The following is a 22,586-nucleotide window of genomic DNA, read 5'->3' on the forward strand; positions in this document are numbered from 1 at the left end:
CAAGAAAGAGTGATTTCATGTTTTCCAAAAGAAAATTTGAAGGTTTTAGTTACTCTAACGCCTCAAGCAAGAAGAGCAAGATCAAGAGGGGGGCCGAAAGTGTCAATAGTGCAAAGAAGGGCACTACCGGCGGGTTTTCTTATACGTGCTACAATTGTGGGCAACCGGGTCATATGGCTCGTGAGTGTCCGAAACCATCTTCCGGAAACAAAGTCACTTGTTTTAATTGCGGCAAAGAGGGACATAAGAAGTCGGAGTGTCCCGATTTGCGAAATGATAATGTGAAGTGGTTAGAGAAGGCGGCGGGTACGGCTAGGGGTCGCAACTACTTGATGACTAATGATGAAGCCAAACAATCGAACGAAGTTGTCTCAGGTACTTTCATGGTTAATTCTAATCCGGCGAGGATTCTTTTTGATATCGGTGCAAATTTGTCGTTTGTGTCTCCTAGATTTGTGCCTAAACTTGATAGACCGTTAGCTAAGTTAAGTCGTCCGGTAGAAGTCGAAATAGCGAACGGCAAGACGGTGCTAGTGGTCGATGTGTGTGAAAATTGTGATGTTGTTTTTGGTGCCGAAACCTTTAAAATTGATCTTATTCCAATGACCTTGGGCGACTTTGATATTGTCGTTGGTATGGATTGGCTCGATCGTTATAGAGCCGATATTGCATGCCATGATAAGTTTATTCGTGTGAAGACCCCAAGTGGGGGAGAGTTGGTTATTCATGGTGATAGGCGGAGGAGACCGGTGCCGATATGCACTTTTGCACGCGCACGTCGTCATGTTGTTACCGGTGGCATGGCTTTCCTTGCTCATGTTTTTGATACTCGTAATGAGCCACCACCTATTCGTGAAATTCCGGTGGTTAATGAGTTTGAAGATGTTTTTCCGGATGAGTTACCAGGTGTTCCGGCGGAAAGACAAGTTGAATTTCGCATCGAGTTGGTTCCGGGGGCTACCCCCATTACTAAAACTCCTTATCGTTTAGCGCCAACGGAGATGCAAGAGTTGTTAAATCAAATTCAAGAATTGCTCGAGAAGGGTTTAATTCGACCGAGTGCTTCACCGTGGGGCGCTCCGGTGTTATTTGTGAAGAAGAAAGATGGTAGTATGCGAATATGCATTGATTACCGTGAGTTGAATAAAGTGACGATCAAGAATCGTTATCCATTACCTAGGATTGACGATTTATTTGATCAACTTCAAGGTGCAACGTATTTCTCTAAGATCGACCTACGGTCCGGCTATCACCAAATGCGGGTCCGTGAGGAAGACATTGAGAAAACGGCTTTTAGAACGCGGTATGGGCATTTTGATTTTGTGGTGATGCCTTTTGGTCTTACGAATGCATCGGCGGCATTCATGGATCTTATGAACCTAGTGTGCCAACCTATGTTGGACAAGTCGGTAATAGTGTTCATCGACGACATACTAGTCTATTCGAAAAGTATGAACGAACATGAACGTCATTTGCGTGAAGTATTGAAGACCTTACGAAAGGAGAAGTTGTATGCTAAGTTCTCCAAATGTGAATTTTGGCTAAGGGAAGTCCAATTCCTTGGTCATATTGTGAACAAAGACGGTATTCAAGTAGATCTGGGGAAGATAGAGACGGTGAAGAGTTGGGGACGACCGACTACGCCTACGGAAATCCGAAGTTTCCTCGGATTGGCCGGTTATTATCGTCGGTTTATCCAAGACTTTTCCAAGATTGCTTCTCCATTAACGAAGTTGACGAGAAAGAATGCTAAGTTTAATTGGGAGAACGAGCAAGAAATTGCTTTTCAATTGTTAAAAGAGAAGTGTGTCAAGCTCCGGTGTTAGTATTACCGGAAGGTGTGGAAGATATGACGGTTTATTGTGATGCTTCGCTAAATGGGCTCGGGTGTGTTCTGATGCAAAGAGGTAAAGTCATCGCTTATGCCTCTCGACAATTAAAGGAACACGAAACGAGATATCCGACTCATGATCTTGAGTTGGCGGCGGTTGTGCATGCGTTGAAAATTTGGCGTCATTACTTGTATGGTGTCAAGTGTACGATTTATTCGGATCATAAGAGTTTGAAACATCTCTTTAATCAACGAGATTTGAATTATCGCCAACGTAGGTGGATGGATGTGGTAAAAGACTACAATTGTGAAATACTTTATCATCCGGGTAAGGCGAATGTTGTCGCGGATGCGTTGAGCCGAAAGAGTCAACATCCTGCGATAAAAGTGGGGTCGTTACGTTTGATTATTTCCAACGATTTTCTTGAGAAGCTTGGCGAGATTCAAATAGAGGCTTACGTTCACAATAAGCATGTGGAACGAATCGTGGGCCAATCGGAGTTCATTACTATAGGCCCGCGTGGTTTGTTGTCTTTTCAAGGAAGGGTGTGGGTGCCTAAGATGGGTGATTACCGACGGGTGCTACTTGATGAAGCACATAAGTCAAAATATTCCATTCATCCGGGCGCGACGAAAATGTATCATGACTTGAAGAAAGATTATTGGTGGCCGGGCATGAAACGTGATGTTGTGAAGTATGTTGAGCAATGTGTCACGTGTTTACAAGTAAAAGCCGAACACCAAAAGCCGTATGGTAAGTTGCAACCGTTAGAAATCCCGAAATGGAAATGGGAGCACATTACCATGGATTTCATTACAAAGTTACCTAAAACGGCTTAGAACCCAATTCGATTCGATTTTGGTTATAGTTGACCGATTGACAAAAAGCGCTTTGTTTCTTCCCATTAAAGAAGCGATATCGTCGGAGGCATTGGCTAAGTTGTTTATCAAGGAAGTGGTCTCGCGACATGGGGTTCCTATATCTATTATTTCGGATCGAGATACCCGTTTTACATCTCGGTTTTGGGAAAAGTTTCATGAAGATATGGGTACGCAATTGAAGTTGAGTACGGCGTATCATCCTCAAACGGACGGTCAAACCGAACGTACGAATCAAACTTTGGAAGATATGTTACGGGCGTGCATCATTGACTTCGGTGGTAGTTGGGATGAGCATTTGCCTTTGGTGGAATTCTCGTACAATAATAGTTATCATACTAGTATCGGGATGCCACCTTACGAAATGCTTTATGGGCGTAGGTGTCGAACTCCCGTTTGTTGGGGAGAAGTGGGTCAAAGAGAGATCGGGAGTACCGATTTGGTTTTAGAGACCAATAGCAAGATCGATTTGATTCGGGAACATTTGAAGAAGGCTCAAGATAGGCAAAAGTCGTATGCCGATAGACGTAGGCGATTGATTGAGTTCCAAGAAGGAGATATGGTGATGCTTAAGGTTTCGTCATGGAAGGGTATTATTCGATTTCGAAAACGGGGAAAGTTAGCTCCTCGGTTTATTGGGCCGTTCAAGGTTTTAGCTCGTGTTGGTGAAGTTGCATATCGATTAGAATTACCCGAAGAGCTTGCGGGGATCCATAATACATTTCATGTTTCCCACCTCCGTAAGTGTCTGATGATTCTTCATGGATGCCATTAGACGAAATCGAGCTAAACAACAAGTTAGAGTATGTCGAGGAACCGATTGCTATCCTTGACGAGAAGGTGAAAATGTTGAGGAATAAAGAGGTGAGAACTTTCAAGGTTCAATGGCGGCGAAGTAAAGGTTCCGAGTTCACTTGGGAACCCGAAGAGTTCGTGTTGGTTTATCTTCCCTCGTGTCATGCGGCTTGGATTGCGAGGACGCAATCCGAATAAGTGGGGGAGAGTTGTAAGACCCGAATAATTGTAGTGTACATGTGTGTATATAAGTTACTCAAGTTTTGGGGTTTTGGTTGCACTTAATTAAAAAGAGAAAAGATGCTGAACTGGGAGGTCGCGCGCCGCGCGGCTAGGTGGCGCGTCGCGCCATCTGTCTGCGACAAATTCTCCTCTTCTTTTAAAATAGATATTTTGAGGGCATTTTGGTCAAAACACATTGGAGCCCGAATTTAATACCTTGGATCAGTTTTGGAGCTTCATTCACTCCATTCCCAACAACCTTATCTTCTCCAATTAAACTCTAGAGAGAGAGTGCAATCCTTGAGAGAGAAAGCTCCATTAAAGGGTGAAAGAGGTTGAATCGGGTCTTGGTGCAAGTTATAAAGTCGTTCATCTAGTCGATAGCTACGTGGTGATTGTGTTGGTAAGTTATAAAACCCGATTTCTTACTTTAATTGCTTTAAGGGTTAGGGTTTGGGCTAGTGATGAACCAAAGACCCATTTTGTTAGTATTTTGGGGATTTTGGGTGAATATGGGTTATGAAGGCTCATTGATGACTACCCTAGGGTTTGAATGTGTTAATTGGACTTTTGAGTCTTAAATTTGGTTAGTTAGTTGCTAGAACACTTTAATAATATGTAAATGGGTGTTATTGGGTATGGATGACCCAAATGGGTGTGTTGACCTTGAAATGGGTCAAATGAGTCTTTAATGACCTAAGTGGCCTAGCAAGTATGAAAACGAGTTAGCCTTGCGACCTAAATGTGTTTTAAACCCATCTTGACGAATGATTAGGGTTTTGGTGTGTGTTGACCCAATTTAGGGTTAAGGGTGCAAATGGGTTGAAATTGCACCTTGGGTCAAAATGGCTTAGAATGGTGAAAAGGGTTTGGTTGACCTACTTGAGTTTGCGTTTGATGATGTGTATTATATGATAGGTACGTTACTTTAAGGTCTTGCAAGCTCGGGTATCTTTTCACAAGACTTTGAGGTGAGTGGAATAATTATATGCGTAGGTATATAATGTATCTATTTATTGTAGCGTGAAATGTGTAGTGTCGAGGTGTTAAGACACCACGTTTCACGTGAAGAGTGTAGCATCGAGGTGTTAAGATGCCACTCGGGTGTAGCATCGAGGTGTTAAGATGCCACCTAGGAGTGTAGTGTCGAGGTGTTAAGACACCACTCCGTAAAATGATGAGTGAAGCATCGAGGTGTTAAGATGCCACTCGGGGTGAAGTGCCGAGGTGTTAAGGTGCCACCCTAGGGGTTAGTGGTGCGAGGTGTTAAGTGCCCTAACGGATGTTGTGAACACCGATGGCGTTTTCGCGAGCGCCGTTCCCTTGTACTATTGATTAACCATGGTTATTTGTGTTGTAAGCATATTATATTATTCGAGTTATATTCATATACGGTTGTTATGCTAGCTTGTGGTATTGGAGATTTATAGCTTGTTATTGTGACGATAAGCTAAATGTGTATGCTAGCGTGTTTGCGGGTTGGTGTGTAAGTGTATGCAAGTAGGTATAATTATATATGTATTCGTATAATTATTGCATTCACTAAGCTTTGCTTACCCTCTCGTTGTTTACCATTTTTATAGGTTCGGTTTTGGACAAGGGTAAGGGCATCGTTTTGGACTAGAGATCCCGCTTGATGCTAGGGGACGCTTTTGGCTTTAGTAGCTCTTGGAGTTTGACCGATAGTTGGGTAGTTTAATCCCAAACGCCATGCTCATTGTGTAGTTTGGAACTTAAACTTTTTGGTGGTCGAAACTCTTAACTTGTATTAAACTTGTAATTTGGGCCGTGTGGGCCCCGCTTGTAAAACATTGATTTTATGTTTGAAACAGGTTAGTTTTACATATTTGGATGTATGGTAAAAAGCGTTTCGTCTAAAAGTGTCGGGAACTAGTCAATCTTTTTCGCATTTAAAAACTTTCCGGACAGTCCACTTTGGCGCGCCGCGCCCCTACCTGGCGCGCCGCGCGAGTATGCTGCACAGAATTTTTTTTTTATTTTGTATTTTCGCGTGGTTTGGTCGAGGGTTGGTTTGGGTTGTTACACAATAGTGATAATTTCTCTAGAGATTAGTTGTCGTACTTTATTATGTCTACATCAGTCTTACCATTATACATTTACATTGTGATATGAGCTCTACCAACCACCGATTGACTATCACAATGTATACATATGGCCAACACCGGCTTATTCCATCTTGGTATATCCTCAACTAATTGACGTAGACATTCTTCCTCTTCATCGACTTTATCTAAAGCAATGAATTACGATTCCATCATGGATCTAGCAATAACTGTTTGTTTAAACGATTTTCACGATATACCATCACCTCCAAGTGTGAATACATATCCACTTGTCGCTTTGGAATCATTTGTATCAGATATCCAGTTCGCATCAAAGTAACCGTTGATCACTGCAAGATATCTGTTATAATGCTACCCGTAATCCCAAGTACCGAAGTAACCTAATCATACAACTCTAATGAGATATACTTAGATTATTCGTGTATCTATTTAGCTTGCTTACAGCATATGCTAAGTCGGATCGAGTACAACTCATTAGATACATTAGAATGCATTATCATGTATCATGTTCTTTATATCAAAATGCAAGACACCCCCACATTTTCAAGCTATTGTGTTCATTTTACACAACTAACTAGGGTTACTGCTTATCGTTTCAAAGCTTCCCCCACATGTCTCATGGCCACATGGATCACATTGTAAACCTTTCTGCCACCCTCATTATTTTCTCTATTGATAATTTTTCGTATAATCTTCTTAATTTCTACTTTAAGAATTAGAACTTTTTAATCCCACACTTTTGTGCATGTGAAGATGGTTTGTTTAATAAACCCAATTGTGTTTCGATAGTGTCCTTAAGATTTTAACTCATAACAACTCTGTTCTCAACTTTTTAAAATTTTGTCAAATGTGAGACAAGATACTAATGATGAAATGTTTTTTTTTTTTGGGAGGATTGCCTATGAATGTTGAGAACAGAATGTGTCCTCCAACAATTATTGTACCAACTGTCATTAAAGAAAGTGTTGAAAAGCTTTTTGAATTATATAGGGCGCTTACCCAATCAGAGCTGAAACATACGTTGATCGGGTTGGATATTGGTAATAATTTTTTTTCTTTACATAGTTTAGAAGCTGATGAACTACTCAATATTACATTGATAAATCAATACATCTGCAGGTGAAGAATTCTACTTGAGAAAAGATCTAAAAGTAAAAGCATTTAAGACGTATCACTGTATACCAAGTCAGGCTAGTAGACATTATTCGTCACTCAACATTTATAAAAAGAAAAAACTAAAAATGCATTAATATTTAAAACTAGAGTGATATCAGTTTTTTTTTTATTGGTTGCAGGGGTATGTAGTCTATTCTGTGAAACAAAAGCTTAAGCCCGAGTATGTTGGTCTTCCAGGTGATGAAATTAAGAAGTTGAAATTCTCAGGTGTTGAGGTTTGTGATGGGAAAATAATCACAACGGATAATCAACAAAGCGGAAACAAACCCGTTTGACCAACACTTTCCCGACCCGTATGAAACCGTGAGGATGCTAACAAATAAGCTATACCAAATCCAACCCAAATCAGTCCCCAAATCAGTAGCAAATCAACTAATAACGAATAATCAAGCACACACAATACACGCGAGACTTTTTACGTGGAAAACCCCTCAAAATCGAGAGTAAAAACCACGGGACTCGTAAGCCACTTAAATTCCACTATCATCAACAAGGAGAGCAATACAATAATCCTTCTCTAGATCAACTAGAGGTATACAACATCATCATACTCTTGAACAACAATAATCAACAAGTATATGAAGAAATTAAAGACAAAAGAGTAATAACATCACCCAAAATTCTGCTACTGTTCGACCTGCTGTAACTTGAGCTACACACCTCTTTAGACGAATTCAACGGTTGAAAACCTTGGCAGTGATGTCAGGAAGACACAGCCCAAATTTGATGAAGATCCAACGGTTAGATCTCCGGGGATCGTCTCTTTTCTGTCCTGCTGTCACTGTAGACGGAAATGGAGTTTTTTGACTCTTTTTCTTGATCTCTCAACTCTCTGTAATCTCTCACTCTTGAATACAGCTGCACAATTGATTCAAATAATGCCTAAGACACTTGACCAAGTCAACAAGCATCTTGGGCCTATTTTGTTGGGCTTGGGCTAAGCTTTCCTCATATTTGGAAACTTAAATAAAAAACCCAACAAATCTCCCCCTTTCCAATTATGAGGAAGGAATCGCCATCCCGGCGATCGAGCAACATACCTTAAGCTTCTCACTTGCTAAAGCCTTTGTAAACATATCGGAACCATTATCAACGGTGTGAACTTTATCAAGTTCAAACGAACCATCTTCAAGACGTTCTCTAATCCAATGATACCGCACATCTATATGTTTTGTCCGCTTATGATACATAGAATTTCTAGCCAAATGAATCGCACTCTCATTATCACAAAGAACCACATATCGTGATTGCTTAAACCCAAGGTCTTGTAGAAACCTTTTCATCCACAATAGTTCTTTGCACGCTTCTGTTGCTGCCATATACTCAGCCTCGGTTGTAGACAATGCAACACACTTTTGTAATCTTGATTGCCATGAAACTGCTCCCCCTGCGAAAGTCATCAAATACCCAGAAGTGGATTTCATGTTATCTTTGTTTCCTGCCATATCTGAGTCTGTATAACCAACAAGCATCGGCTCTCCATTTCCAAATGTGATACCCAACTTTGAAGTACCTCGTAAGTATCTCATAATCCATTTAACTGCTTCCCAATGCTTCTTACCCGGATTTGACATAAACCGACTAACAACACCTACCGCATGAGCTATATCAGGCCTAGTACACACCATAGCATACATCAAGCTACCAACCGCCGAAGCATATGGAACTTTATCCATCTCCTCAACATCCTCCTTTGAAGAAGGGCAATCTCTATCTGTTAGCTTAAAGTTGTTAGTAAGAGGAGAACTAACCACTTTAGCATTCTCCATGTTGAATCTACTAAGCACCTTTTCAATGTATTGCTCTTGTGATATATGTAACGTCTTAGCACCTTTTCAATGTATTGCTCTTGTGTTGTAAGCATATTATATTATTCGAGTTATATTCATATACAGTTGTTATGCTAGCTTGTGGTATTGGAGATTTATAGCTTGTTATTGTGACGATAAGCTAAATGTGTATGCTAGCGTGTTTGCGGGTTGGTGTGTAAGTGTATGCAAGTAGGTATAATTATATATGTATTCGTATAATTATTGCATTCACTAAGCTTTGCTTACCCTCTCGTTGTTTACCATTTTTATAGGTTCGGTTTTGGACAAGGGTAAGGGCATCGTTTTGGACTAGAGATCCCGCTTGATGCTAGGGGACGCTTTTGGCTTTAGTAGCTCTTGGAGTTTGACCGATAGTTAGGTAGTTTAATCCCAAACGCCATGCTCATTGTGTAGTTTGGAACTTAAACTTTTTGGTGGTCGAAACTCTTAACTTGTATTAAACTTGTAATTTGGGTCGTGTGGGCCCCGCTTGTAAAACATTGATTTTATGTTTGAAACAGGTTAGTTTTACATATTTGGATGTATGGTAAAAAGCGTTTCGTCTAAAAGTGTCGGGAACTAGTCAATCTTTTTCGCATTTAAAAACTTTCCGGACAGTCCACTTTGGCGCACCGCGCGAGTATGCTGCACAGAATTTTTTTTTTATTTTGTATTTTCGCGTGGTTTGGTCGAGGGTTGGTTTGGGTTGTTACACAATAGTGATAATTTCTCTAGAGATTAGTTGTCGTACTTTATTATGTCTACATCAGTCTTACCATTATACATTTACATTGTGATATGAGCTCTACCAACCACCGATTGGCTATCACAATGTATACATATGGCCAACACCGGCTTATTCCATCTTGGTATATCCTCAACTAATTGACGTAGACATTCTTCCTCTTCATCGACTTTATCTAAAGCAATGAATTACGATTCCATCATGAATCTAGCAATAACTGTTTGTTTAAACGATTTTCACGATATACCATCACCTCCAAGTGTGAATACATATCCACTTGTCGCTTTGGAATCATTTGTATCAGATATCCAGTTCGCATCAAAGTGACCGTTGATCACTGCAAGATATCTGTTATAATGCTACCCGTAATCCCAAGTACCGAAGTAACCTAATCATACAACTCTAATGAGATATACTTAGATTATTCGTGTATCTATTTAGCTTGCTTACAGCATATGCTAAGTCGGATCGAGTACAACTCATTAGATACATTAGAATGCATTATCATGTATCATGTTCTTTATATCAAAATGCAAGACACCCCCACATTTTCAAGCTATTGTGTTCATTTTACACAACTAACTAGGGTTACTGCTTATCGTTTCAAAGCTTCCCCCACATGTCTTGCAACTTGATATCATAATCATATATATCTAATATGATTCTAATCAATGAATCGTTCAAATGCCCCCACATAAGATTTACACATTTGAGCAATTCTTTGTCATATTCTAGGTTTGACCCAGGGACGTAGAATTTAGAAACTTAACAAAAGTTCCTAACTCAAATTATATTTGCATCTGAATATTGATTAGGTAATTCAAAACATCAAGATAATAATATAATAAAGATTGACATCTTTATATTTATAATTATTTTCAATATCATAAATCACATAACATGTGAATAATTCACATCATCAATGATATTCACAAATCTGGTTTCAAAATATACCAAATCCTTCTATTACTGAATGAAAGCGATTTTGTCTATAAATATATTCAATACAATGAAATATTATTTGTTAATTGATCTCTGCAGATGATCGTCATTAACGAGTCCAAGTCTAATATTCCATAGACTTTATGTGTAAGCATTAGAATAGAAGACGCATCATTCATATTCTCCATAGCTTTTCTCTCAAGAAATGTCATACCATATCCCTTGTATCATGACAAAATCACTTCATATACTTAAACACCGCCTTAAATATACCATTTAAGAGGGTTCTGAATATCATGTATATCTTGTTATACATTCAGTATTAATTCCTCGATAAGCGTATGCAATTTATCGAGGATGTTCCTTTAATTCTACTAGTTCCTCTTGAACTAGCTCATTAGGTCTCATCTTGAACACCTTCTCTGAGACGACCCGACCCAATCCATAGGGACGAATACAATAACATATGATAACATTGCTAGGTACTTGACCTCTATATGATACATTTTACAAACGTTGCATTTATTCTTAAAAGGCAAACTATCATTACATCAATATTTGACATTTTCGTCTAACATTTCATAATATCCAAATGACCTAATCTGTCATTTACTTAATTATATTCTCTATTGAACTCCAATGACTCGAATGCAACGTCTTTGTATCATGGCTTAAAAAGGTCCCAAGTAGTATCCTTAACATGAGCTAATGCACAGCGGAAGACTTAATTCATACCTGAGAATAACATGCTTTAAAACGTCAACATAAAGTTGGTGAGATATATAGGTTTGATGCTAGCAGCGTTATAACAATGGAACACAAGATTTCATATATAAACATTTTAATAAAAATATTCTAAGTGGTTGAGCACTTGGTAACCATACTTAACATTTAATCACGTCGCATATTCCCTTTATTATGAAATCTTACTACACCGTACCAAGGTGTAGTCACGAAACGAAGTACTGTGCAACCGTTGAATACTGGTCGTCCAGTCCGGTTGGGGTTGTCAGGCCCGATAGATCTATCAACAGGATTCGCGTTTACAATACCGCTGTAAATATTAGTTACCAAGCTACAGGGAAGTATGCCAGTGGTACAACTCAACGTAGAATATATTTTTCAGTTACTTGTGTCCATAGCGTAAAACATAAAATACATGTATTCTCATCCCGAAATATTTAGAGTTTAAAAGTGGGACTATATACTCACTTTTGTCTTGAAGATATGTAATTTCGACTTGGTCTCCGATTGATATCACGAACCTATCCATATATAATATATCAATACCTTTTCTTTTTAAACAATCGTCACATATATATACTTATAATACTTTTAATAATTCCTTAGTCCGTAGTTAGCAGTCCGATGTTAGTAATTCAATTTTAATGGTTCATATTTAGTTGTTTAATAAACCCCCAATGAAATAAATAAAACCCCCATCGTATATGTATTGGTCGAGATTAATCTTGACCCATGGTACCATGTTGTCAAATGACGTATTGCGTACATAAAGTACCGGTGTTGTCAAATGACGTGTTGCGTACGTTCATGAGGTCTTATGATTAATCTTCTCGTGTTGTTTACGGGTGGTCCTGAAATATATAAAATTAAATCATGAGTAAATATATATGAAATATCATATTAATTAGGAAAGATATGATTTATTTAATTTTTCTCCAATTATTTTCGTTGTTAAACAAGCTTTGGACACCCGATCTTATTTTAGTCGTAGTTTCTTCGTTACAACTCCGTTTTTGTTGATTCAACTTGCCATCTCCTTGGATCGAGTCAAAATTTAAGAATATGAACTGTAAATACCATGGTTTATATTCGTGATCACAGGTTATAGTCCATACTCTAGGTGAATCTTATGAAAGTAATCATTTTTGTCATAAAAACAACATTTAATGGTCATTTTTCTAAAAATACTTATACTTTGAATTAAACCATGAAATTTTTATGTGTTAACATATTCATAAGAAATATCATTTTTCCAGAACATGAACTTCTAAATCAAAGTTCAAGATGGTTTTTAATTATCCAACCCAAAACAGCCCCCGGTTACACTCCGACGCCGTAGATTCAGTTTTAAGGTGTTCTTTGTAAAAACAAGTTGTATCTTGTTAAGTTAGCATATCATTATGATATATTACAGGTCTTGAAGTGTTTTAAAAGTTAAGTTAGAAGGATCTATTTAGTTTGCGAATAAGTTTGAAATCATTCAAACTATGTTCTAGTTTATAAATTCTTATATAGATAACTATAAACATATGAATTGAACAAGAGTTGAAGTAGAGTTTTTACCTTAAGTTTAAAATGTAAAGTTGCTGGAAAGAAGTAGTAAAATAAATTTGAGAGAGTTCTTGCAAGTGTGTGTGAAAATTGAAAGTAAAATTTGGAAAATGAATGTGTAAAAATGAGTTAAAAATGGTGCTTATTTATAGGCTTGAAAATTTGGTTTTTAGTGAAAATATCTAAGATAAGTTAAAATATATTATGTCATGAATGACATATTACACCAATAATTGAAGATTTCTATTAGTATATACCAATAGTAAATACTTCTAGAAGCTGTGTATAGTACGAGTATAATACGGGTATAAAATATATAAAGATGTTTCATGAATCATATATAATGACAAAGATGTCATTTTCCATGATAAAAGGTTGAAAATGATGTTTTCCTACTAGTATATTCCAATAGTAAATACATCTTAATACAATACATATATATTTATTTTAACTTAGAAGTTATAACGTCGTTAAGCTTTATATATATATATATATATCGTTTCGAAGTCCTTAAGTTAGTAGTCCAATTTTATGTATATAATCCATTGTTAATATATTTAATGAGATACTTAATTATCATATATTCAAGATAGATATAATCCATATATATCCGTATATATACATAAGTATATAATTAATACAAGTTATGATGTTCGTGAATCGTCGGACAAATAGATGGTCAAAGGGTAACTAATCATCCGAATAACAATTTCAAACTTTCTAGACTCAACTTTAGGGTTTTTGCTTATCGTGTCGGAACCATATAGAGTTTAGGGTTTAAATTTGGTCGGAAATTTACGGGTCGTTACAGTACCCACCCGTTAAAGAAATTTCGTCCTCGAAATTTGGTAGAGGTTGTCATAAATAACAATAGGAATGTTTTCATGACAATTATGAGGTGATAATGAAGTTTTATCTTTATTGATAGATATAGATAAAATATTTCGATCATGTAAAGCGTACGAGCGAAGCTATCATAAAAGAGAGTGGAATGAGTAATATGATATCGTTTTAACTGATGACGTGGTTTAGAATTGATTTCCGGGATTTAAGGGATTTAAAGAAAATCTTATGTAATAAGATTTGGTTCTTCGATGATTTAGAAAACAGGATCTCCTTTGATTTAATGCGATAATCTGTTTCGATTTCTTTGTCGGATATTTCACTATAAATCCACCTCCTTCCCTTTCTTACTTCCATACGTCACATCTCTTACTCTTCCTCCTCTAATTCATACCTTAAGGTATCCTTTAAAATGCTTCATCCCGTTCTGATTTTTGTTATACTTCTAACTTTCATATCTTTCATTCTTCTCTTTCATCTACCGCTAGAAGAATCTATTCACTTTTATGATTTTCTTGGAATTATAATGTTTCTAATTCTCCCGTGTCTTTACGTCGCCATACGTATTGATACACACGGTTTGTAGTTTCTGGGTGGTTATTGGGTTTGATATCTTTCCTTATATTTCGATGCTCCTGCTTCTGTTTTCCATAATCATTGTCATCCATAGTTAATACTCTCTCCTATTTGCTGTAATCTATAACCCAATTTCTATTTTGGGACTTTGTCCCTTCGTTTCTTCTTCCCGTCCTTGAGTCAAGCGATCAATAGTTCGAAATTTGTAGGTATAAAATTCGGAATGAACATAGCTAATGCTCTAAGAAAGGAATGGTAATGGCACGATTTTGATTTGTCAAATTACCAGAATATCCAGGAAAATAGAACTATCAAGATGATTTGTTCTTAATATGTTTCGGAATTGGATAGAATGTAAAAGTCGTGTAACATGGCACATGATGACGGTACTGTGAATCATCATATTCCATTAGAAACTTAACATGACTTACTGTAATATAATGAAGTTGATCAAGTTTCATTATATTATACTAGTTCATGCATCAGTTCCCAACACTGCTTCAGAACATTCCTATTTTAAACTTGAAGGATTTAGAAACTAACACAGTTTCCTTTATATTGTAACGCAGATATTACAGAGAGATAAATGATTTCAGATAAGGATAGTGGTGAAAATATCTTCAGAAATATTGAGGATATTTATAATGAAAGATATGATAATATCTTGGAATTTCTAATGTCGAAGGATGATGATGAAGATTGACCCGTAAGGGTTTAGATTCAGAAGCAAGGTGTTTGCTACAGAATCGTCATAATTCTTTATGTACAAGTTTAGTCCTTGTAACTTGTTCAGAGTCTCCTTCATGGTTTGTTCAATCCAGTTTTCAGTACCAATTTTCTATCGAGCGTTCCTAACACTTCCTTCTTTTATCATCAACATTTGGTCATTAAGACCTTCTACAACATGCTGCTTCGTCAGTATTTTCAAAGTTATCGGATCTGGGTCATTGGTTATCAAACCAAGATGGTTTAAGGAGAATTGTATTTTTAGATGATTAAACGCTGATGGTAATATGATGGAATATAAAAGGTTCTCCGGTAACGATGGCGAAAGAACAACGTACATATATATATCGAGATTGTAATAAGAGTAGTCTTACTGAGATATCGAAGTGGAGCTGTGACAAAATTAGTTAATTGAAAAGGAATCGCGTGATTGTTTTTGCTAATGGATGATAAGGAATTCGATGCGGATACGTTTTAACTATAACTTCGAGTTCAAAAATTTTTAGGTGCATAACTGTATGCATAAATCTTTATTCCGTAGACGAGGTGCGGCTGGTTGAACTTCTCGATCGAGATGTTTTCAAGAATCATGAAAAGTTGTGAATGCGAATTGTAATCGTCAAGATACAAATGAGGTTTAAAATAGAATCAAGTGGCAAACTTGAAGGATTGTTTAGTTTCATATGTAATAATCATCATTTTAACTCATTTTTAATTGTCTAAAGTTAGCAGTCCAATAGTCCGATTGTCCAATGGTTCAATAAATTCATATATGAACTAAATATATAATATTCGAATTACTTAATACGTATCGTGACCCGTGTACTGGTCTCGGTGTCGATCACAACTCAAAGTATATATATATTTTGGAATCAACTCGGACCCTGTATAGCCAACTCCCACCTTCACATATAGAGTGTCTATGGTTGTTCCGAAATATATATATAGATGGATCAATATGATAAGTCGAAACCTTGTATACGTGTCCCGTTATTTAAAATGCGTAAAATAAATAAATATATATCATGACCCATTATACAACGTGTTGTCTCAGAATTAATCCGACGTGTTGTTGTACATGTGTCCCGACGGTATGTAAAGTACAGAAATTAAAATTGCAAGAATGTAAATTGCGATAAATTAAATATAATCAGTTAGCTGGGAACAGTTAGCCGGAACAGTTAGCGTGTAATCCTATCACAATTTCAATTAATTAATTCATCTGTTTCTAACAATTTTTATTTTGCCAATGTTTCTTCATTATGCCACTTGTTGGATTCGGATAGGTAAAAATCCAAATATGAAATTTAAATGGAAATGGTTAATCTGGGGTGAACGGATACGTATATCGGTAATTGTAAGTAGGATAATAAATGATCGTTGAATCAGATTCGAAGAATGTGCAGTGTAACTTGTTAATGTGAGTTCTAAATATTCCTTGGGTACTACCCACCCGTTAAAATATTTTCATCATTAACAGTTTGTACGAATGAAATTTTTAATTACAATCTTTATGAAAATATATTTGCATATATATTTTCTTCGGAGGTAACTATGAATTTAATGAGTCAATAAAATATTCAACTCATTTGATTTATCGTTATTACTAGATTACATAATCTCCAAAACATTAGAGATTACATAATCGTCATGTCGAACGAAGAACGATACGTAAAGAAGAGGTAATCGGTGTAGAATGATATGTAGAACAAAGATCATATTCGAAGTTCAGATGATGATGTTGAGGTACGTGGTGCGGATGTGATTGTTGGTGGTGGTAATGATACGGTTGGTGTTGATGCTGATGATGTCGTTGACGTCGATGATGCTACTGGTACTGAAGATTGCGAGGTTGATGTTGTTAACGGTACTGGTTATGCTGCTGGTGCTGCTGCTGGTGTTTGTAACCTTCGCACCGTGTTCTCCAAAGCCGTCACACGAGCGCGAAGTTCGTTAATTTCTGCTAGTACACCAGGATGATTGGCGGTTGGAGTGAGCGAATGAACAAGATCCGAAATATGGGATAGGATATAATCGTGACGAGATACTCGAGAAATGAGAGAGAAAATGGTTTCTCGAACAGGTTCGCCGGTAAGTGCTTCAGGTTCGTCGCCAATGGGGCAATTCGGTGGGTGAAAGGGATCACCTTCTTCTTGTCTCCAATAATTTAGTATACTACGAACCCATCCCCAATTCATCCAGAATAGATGATGAGAAATTGGTTGATCCATTCCAGTGACGCTGCCTTCGGAGCCCGAATGGAAATCCATATCAGCGTAGCTGTCGGAGTTGGAGGAATTCGAACTGGACGCGGAGTTCATCTTGTACAGTCGGGGAAATGAATTTTTAGTTTGGTATAGATTATAGGAGTTGGGTTTGGTATTCTTCAATACATAATTTACATATGTATTTATAATACTCAAAATCCCGTGAATTACGGAGAATCTTTGAAATTCGTCAGGCAATGTCTATAGCAACAGATACGCTAGGATACGAATTTTGTCTATACACTATCGATGCACCAAATGCAGTAAGACGTGTCTAGACTTAAGAATACTAAGCAGGCAATTCTTAAGGATGATAAGCAGATGATTTTCGACTAGATATGATAAGCAAAACTTTTGACATGTAGACACGGTCAAAGTCCAGACTCACTAATGCATCCTAACAACTACCAGTTAGACACACTAATGCAAGGCCTGGTTCGCTAAGACCAACGCTCTGATACCACATGAGACGACCCGACCCAATCCATAGGGACGAATACAATAACATATGATAACATTGCTAGGTACTTGACCTCTATATGATACATTTTACAAACGTTGCATTTATTCTTAAAAGGCAAACTATCATTACATCAATATTTGACATTTTCGTCTAACATTTCATAATATCCAAATGACCTAATCTGTCATTTACTTAATTATATTCTCTATTGAACTCCAATGACTCGAATGCAACGTCTTTGTATCATGGCTTAAAAAGGTCCCAAGTAGTATCCTTAACATGAGCTAATGCACAGCGGAAGACTTAATTCATACCTGAGAATAACATGCTTTAAAACGTCAACATAAAGTTGGTGAGATATATAGGTTTGATGCTAGCAGCGTTATAACAATGGAACACAAGATTTCATATATAAACATTTTAATAAAAATATTCTAAGTGGTTGAGCACTTGGTAACCATACTTAACATTTAATCACGTCGCATATTCCCTTTATTATGAAATCTTACTACACCGTACCAAGGTGTAGTCACGAAACGAAGTACTGTGCAACCGTTGAATACTGGTCGTCCAGTCCGGTTGGGGTTGTCAGGCCCGATAGATCTATCAACAGGATTCGCGTTTACAATACCGCTGTAAATATTAGTTACCAAGCTACAGGGAAGTATGCCAGTGGTACAACTCAACGTAGAATATATTTTTCAGTTACTTGTGTCCATAGCGTAAAACATAAAATACATGTATTCTCATCCCGAAATATTTAGAGTTTAAAAGTGGGACTATATACTCACTTTTGTCTTGAAGATATGTAATTTCGACTTGGTCTCCGATTGATATCACGAACCTATCCATATATAATATATCAATACCTTTTCTTTTTAAACAATCGTCACATATATATACTTATAATACTTTTAATAATTCCTTAGTCCGTAGTTAGCAGTCCGATGTTAGTAATTCAATTTTAATGGTTCATATTTAGTTGTTTAATAAACCCCCAATGAAATAAATAAAACCCCCATCGTATATGTATTGGTCGAGATTAATCTTGACCCATGGTACCATGTTGTCAAATGACGTATTGCGTACATAAAGTACCGGTGTTGTCAAATGACGTGTTGCGTACGTTCATGAGGTCTTATGATTAATCTTCTCGTGTTGTTTACGGGTGGTCCTGAAATATATAAAATTAAATCATGAGTAAATATATATGAAATATCATATTAATTAGGAAAGATATGATTTATTTAATTTTTCTCCAATTATTTTCGTTGTTAAACAAGCTTTGGACACCCGATCTTATTTTAGTCGTAGTTTCTTCGTTACAACTCCGTTTTTGTTGATTCAACTTGCCATCTCCTTGGATCGAGTCAAAATTTAAGAATATGAACTGTAAATACCATGGTTTATATTCGTGATCACAGGTTATAGTCCATACTCTAGGTGAATCTTATGAAAGTAATCATTTTTGTCATAAAAACAACATTTAATGGTCATTTTTCTAAAAATACTTATACTTTGAATTAAACCATGAAATTTTTATGTGTTAACATATTCATAAGAAATATCATTTTTCCAGAACATGAACTTCTAAATCAAAGTTCAAGATGGTTTTTAATTATCCAACCCAAAACAGCCCCCGGTTACACTCCGACGCCGTAGATTCAGTTTTAAGGTGTTCTTTGTAAAAACAAGTTGTATCTTGTTAAGTTAGCATATCATTATGATATATTACAGGTCTTGAAGTGTTTTAAAAGTTAAGTTAGAAGGATCTATTTAGTTTGCGAATAAGTTTGAAATCATTCAAACTATGTTCTAGTTTATAAATTCTTATATAGATAACTATAAACATATGAATTGAACAAGAGTTGAAGTAGAGTTTTTACCTTAAGTTTAAAATGTAAAGTTGCTGGAAAGAAGTAGTAAAATAAATTTGAGAGAGTTCTTGCAAGTGTGTGTGAAAATTGAAAGTAAAATTTGGAAAATGAATGTGTAAAAATGAGTTAAAAATGGTGCTTATTTATAGGCTTGAAAATTTGGTTTTTAGTGAAAATATCTAAGATAAGTTAAAATATATTATGTCATGAATGACATATTACACCAATAATTGAAGATTTCTATTAGTATATACCAATAGTAAATACTTCTAGAAGCTGTGTATAGTACGAGTATAATACGGGTATAAAATATATAAAGATGTTTCATGAATCATATATAATGACAAAGATGTCATTTTCCATGATAAAAGGTTGAAAATGATGTTTTCCTACTAGTATATTCCAATAGTAAATACATCTTAATACAATACATATATATTTATTTTAACTTAGAAGTTATAACGTCGTTAAGCTTTATATATATATATATATATCGTTTCGAAGTCCTTAAGTTAGTAGTCCAATTTTATGTATATAATCCATTGTTAATATATTTAATGAGATACTTAATTATCATATATTCAAGATAGATATAATCCATATATATCCGTATATATACATAAGTATATAATTAATACAAGTTATGATGTTCGTGAATCGTCGGACAAATAGATGGTCAAAGGGTAACTAATCATCCGAATAACAATTTCAAACTTTCTAGACTCAACTTTAGGGTTTTTGCTTATCGTGTCGGAACCATATAGAGTTTAGGGTTTAAATTTGGTCGGAAATTTACGGGTCGTTACATTCTCGTCTATCCTAGACGAACTTTCACGTTCATTATGTATGGAAATACATTTCCAAAGAATGAATCGTTTCTCGATTGTATATCCAAAATCTTGGATTCATGCACAAGGAAGCGATAAACACTACAGTTTTAGCACATTCGATAAATATGCAGTCAACAGTGTTTGATCCTATCTTTTATGCCTTGGGTAGTTTACCTTTACTAGGCACCCCCACACTTTGAGGGACTCGTAAGCCACTTAAATTCCACTATCATCAACAAGGAGAGCAATACAATAATCCTTCTCTAGATCAACTAGAGGTATACAACATAATCATACTCTTGAACAACAATAATCAACAAGTATATGAAGAAATTAAAGACAAAAGAGTAATAACATCACCCAAAATTCTGCTACTGTTCGACCTGCTGTAACTTGAGCTACAGACCTCTTTAGACGAATTCAACGGTTGAAAACCTTGGCACTGATGTCAGGAAGACACAGCCCAAATTTGATGAAGATCCAACGGTTAGATCTCCGGGGATCGTCTCTTTTCTATCCTGCTGTCACTGTAGACGGAAATGGAGTTTTTTGACTCTTTTTCTTGATCTCTCAACTCTCTGTAATCTCTCACTCTTGAATACAGCTGCACAATTGATTCAAATAATACCTAAGACACTTGACTAAGTCAACAAGCATCTTGGGCCTATTTTGTTGGGCTTGGGCTAAGCTTTCCTCATATTTGTAAACTTAAATAAAAAACCCAACAGTTTGTGTTCCTAATTTTAGCTATTGTGTACTTTTATATACAGTTTCTATTACAGTTTGTATTTGTATATATATTATAAAAAAAAAAAACTGAAAAAGAAGAAACTCAGAAGGTTTTATTTGTAAATTGGCAGATAACAAGTATGGCAACATCACCTGAAGTAGCTTTTACTGGAGATACAACGTCCGAGTTCATTGTTGACAATGATAACGCTGATGTATTAAAAGCAAAGATTCTTATTATGGAGGTAATATCTGTTATTCATTGTTTCCGTTAATATTTTTTGTATTATATATTTTAATAACTAGAGACGACAAAATTAGCAGACGTAAAACAACTGATTGCAATTCTGCACATAGAGAAACATGGATGCTGCTTCTAAAAAGATAATATTAGGAAAAAAAATGAAAAGTCTTTTATCTAAATCTAATTAAGTTATATCCGTTATTCGATTATGATATTTATAAAAAGATAATATTAGAAAAAAGAATGAAAAATCTTTTATCTAAATATAATTAAGTTATATTCGTTATTCGATTATGATATTTGTTTTTTTTTATTTATCAATTTTATACTTATTTATTTATATGCACGTTTCAATAAATAAATTGTGTAAGTTTATTCTTTCTATTTTTTAAATTTCATTGAAACATATTTAAGTTTTAGAATCTACTTACAGATGGTTATAAATCTATATTTATATATTTAGCAATGCTCTAGATGCCCTATTATCTTTAGATTACAAACTAAATACTCCATACGATACCAAACGTCTCAATATTTAAACAGTCGTAAAATATCAATATATGTTTTCCAATTTTTTTATGCTATCATAAAATAAATCAAAGCAAACTATGATAAATCAAACATGGAAACCAAATTACCTTCAAGTTAACAAGAACATGTTTTTACCAAAACTCCTCCGTGCGCGCGTTTATTTTAAGCTTTAAAATCCATGATTATTTGGTTCGTGTAGAGCACGTACGTGGATAATACGATGACTGTGGAGCATGCAAGAGAGTATGGACACACACATTTGTCTGAGGTAAAATCATCATCTTGTATATGATATGCACATGATAGACACTCGTCATCATTGTTTGTGTTGATAACATATTTGTGGTGTCTTGTTTTGGTGATATACAGATAATCAGTTATGCAAGCAGATTTGAGAATAAAGCAATTCTGTTGATACACTTTTCAGCTCGGTATCAATTGGATGTATGTAATGTTGATGAACACCTGAATTGAAGCAGTTATTTACTTATTACTAGCAGTTTAATTTTTAGCTGACGTGTGATATTTGTTTGGCGTGAATCAGGTAATTGAAGAAGCTATTTTGGCATTGCCTCCACCTTTGGTGGGTCGAGTTTTCGCACTAAAAGAGGGATTCTAGATGGTTTATACGACATTCGTATTTGCATATGAAGAGGAAGAGATGAATTTGAACTGAATTAAATTGACTATATGTCTTGTTTTCTAGTAGTTTAGCTAATT

At 35.9% G+C, this 22,586-nt stretch overlaps 1 protein-coding gene across 1 annotated transcript; it reads left to right on the forward strand.

Moving 5' to 3' along the window:
- The first annotated feature begins 6,422 nt into the window (after positions 1-6,422).
- On the forward strand, positions 6,423-22,485 carry LOC139869397 (tRNase Z TRZ1-like). The gene is made up of 8 exons (XM_071857715.1): positions 6,423-6,449; positions 6,701-6,851; positions 6,931-7,001; positions 7,107-7,202; positions 21,223-21,336; positions 22,066-22,134; positions 22,236-22,310; positions 22,411-22,485. The coding sequence occupies exons 1-8, from the start codon at positions 6,423-6,425 to the stop codon at positions 22,483-22,485; spliced, it is 678 nt and encodes a 225-aa protein (XP_071713816.1).
- Positions 22,486-22,586: the final 101 nt, after the last annotated feature.

The sequence above is a fragment of the Rutidosis leptorrhynchoides genome, chromosome 9, assembly GCF_046630445.1.
Source record: "Rutidosis leptorrhynchoides isolate AG116_Rl617_1_P2 chromosome 9, CSIRO_AGI_Rlap_v1, whole genome shotgun sequence".
Taxonomy (NCBI): domain Eukaryota; kingdom Viridiplantae; phylum Streptophyta; class Magnoliopsida; order Asterales; family Asteraceae; genus Rutidosis; species Rutidosis leptorrhynchoides.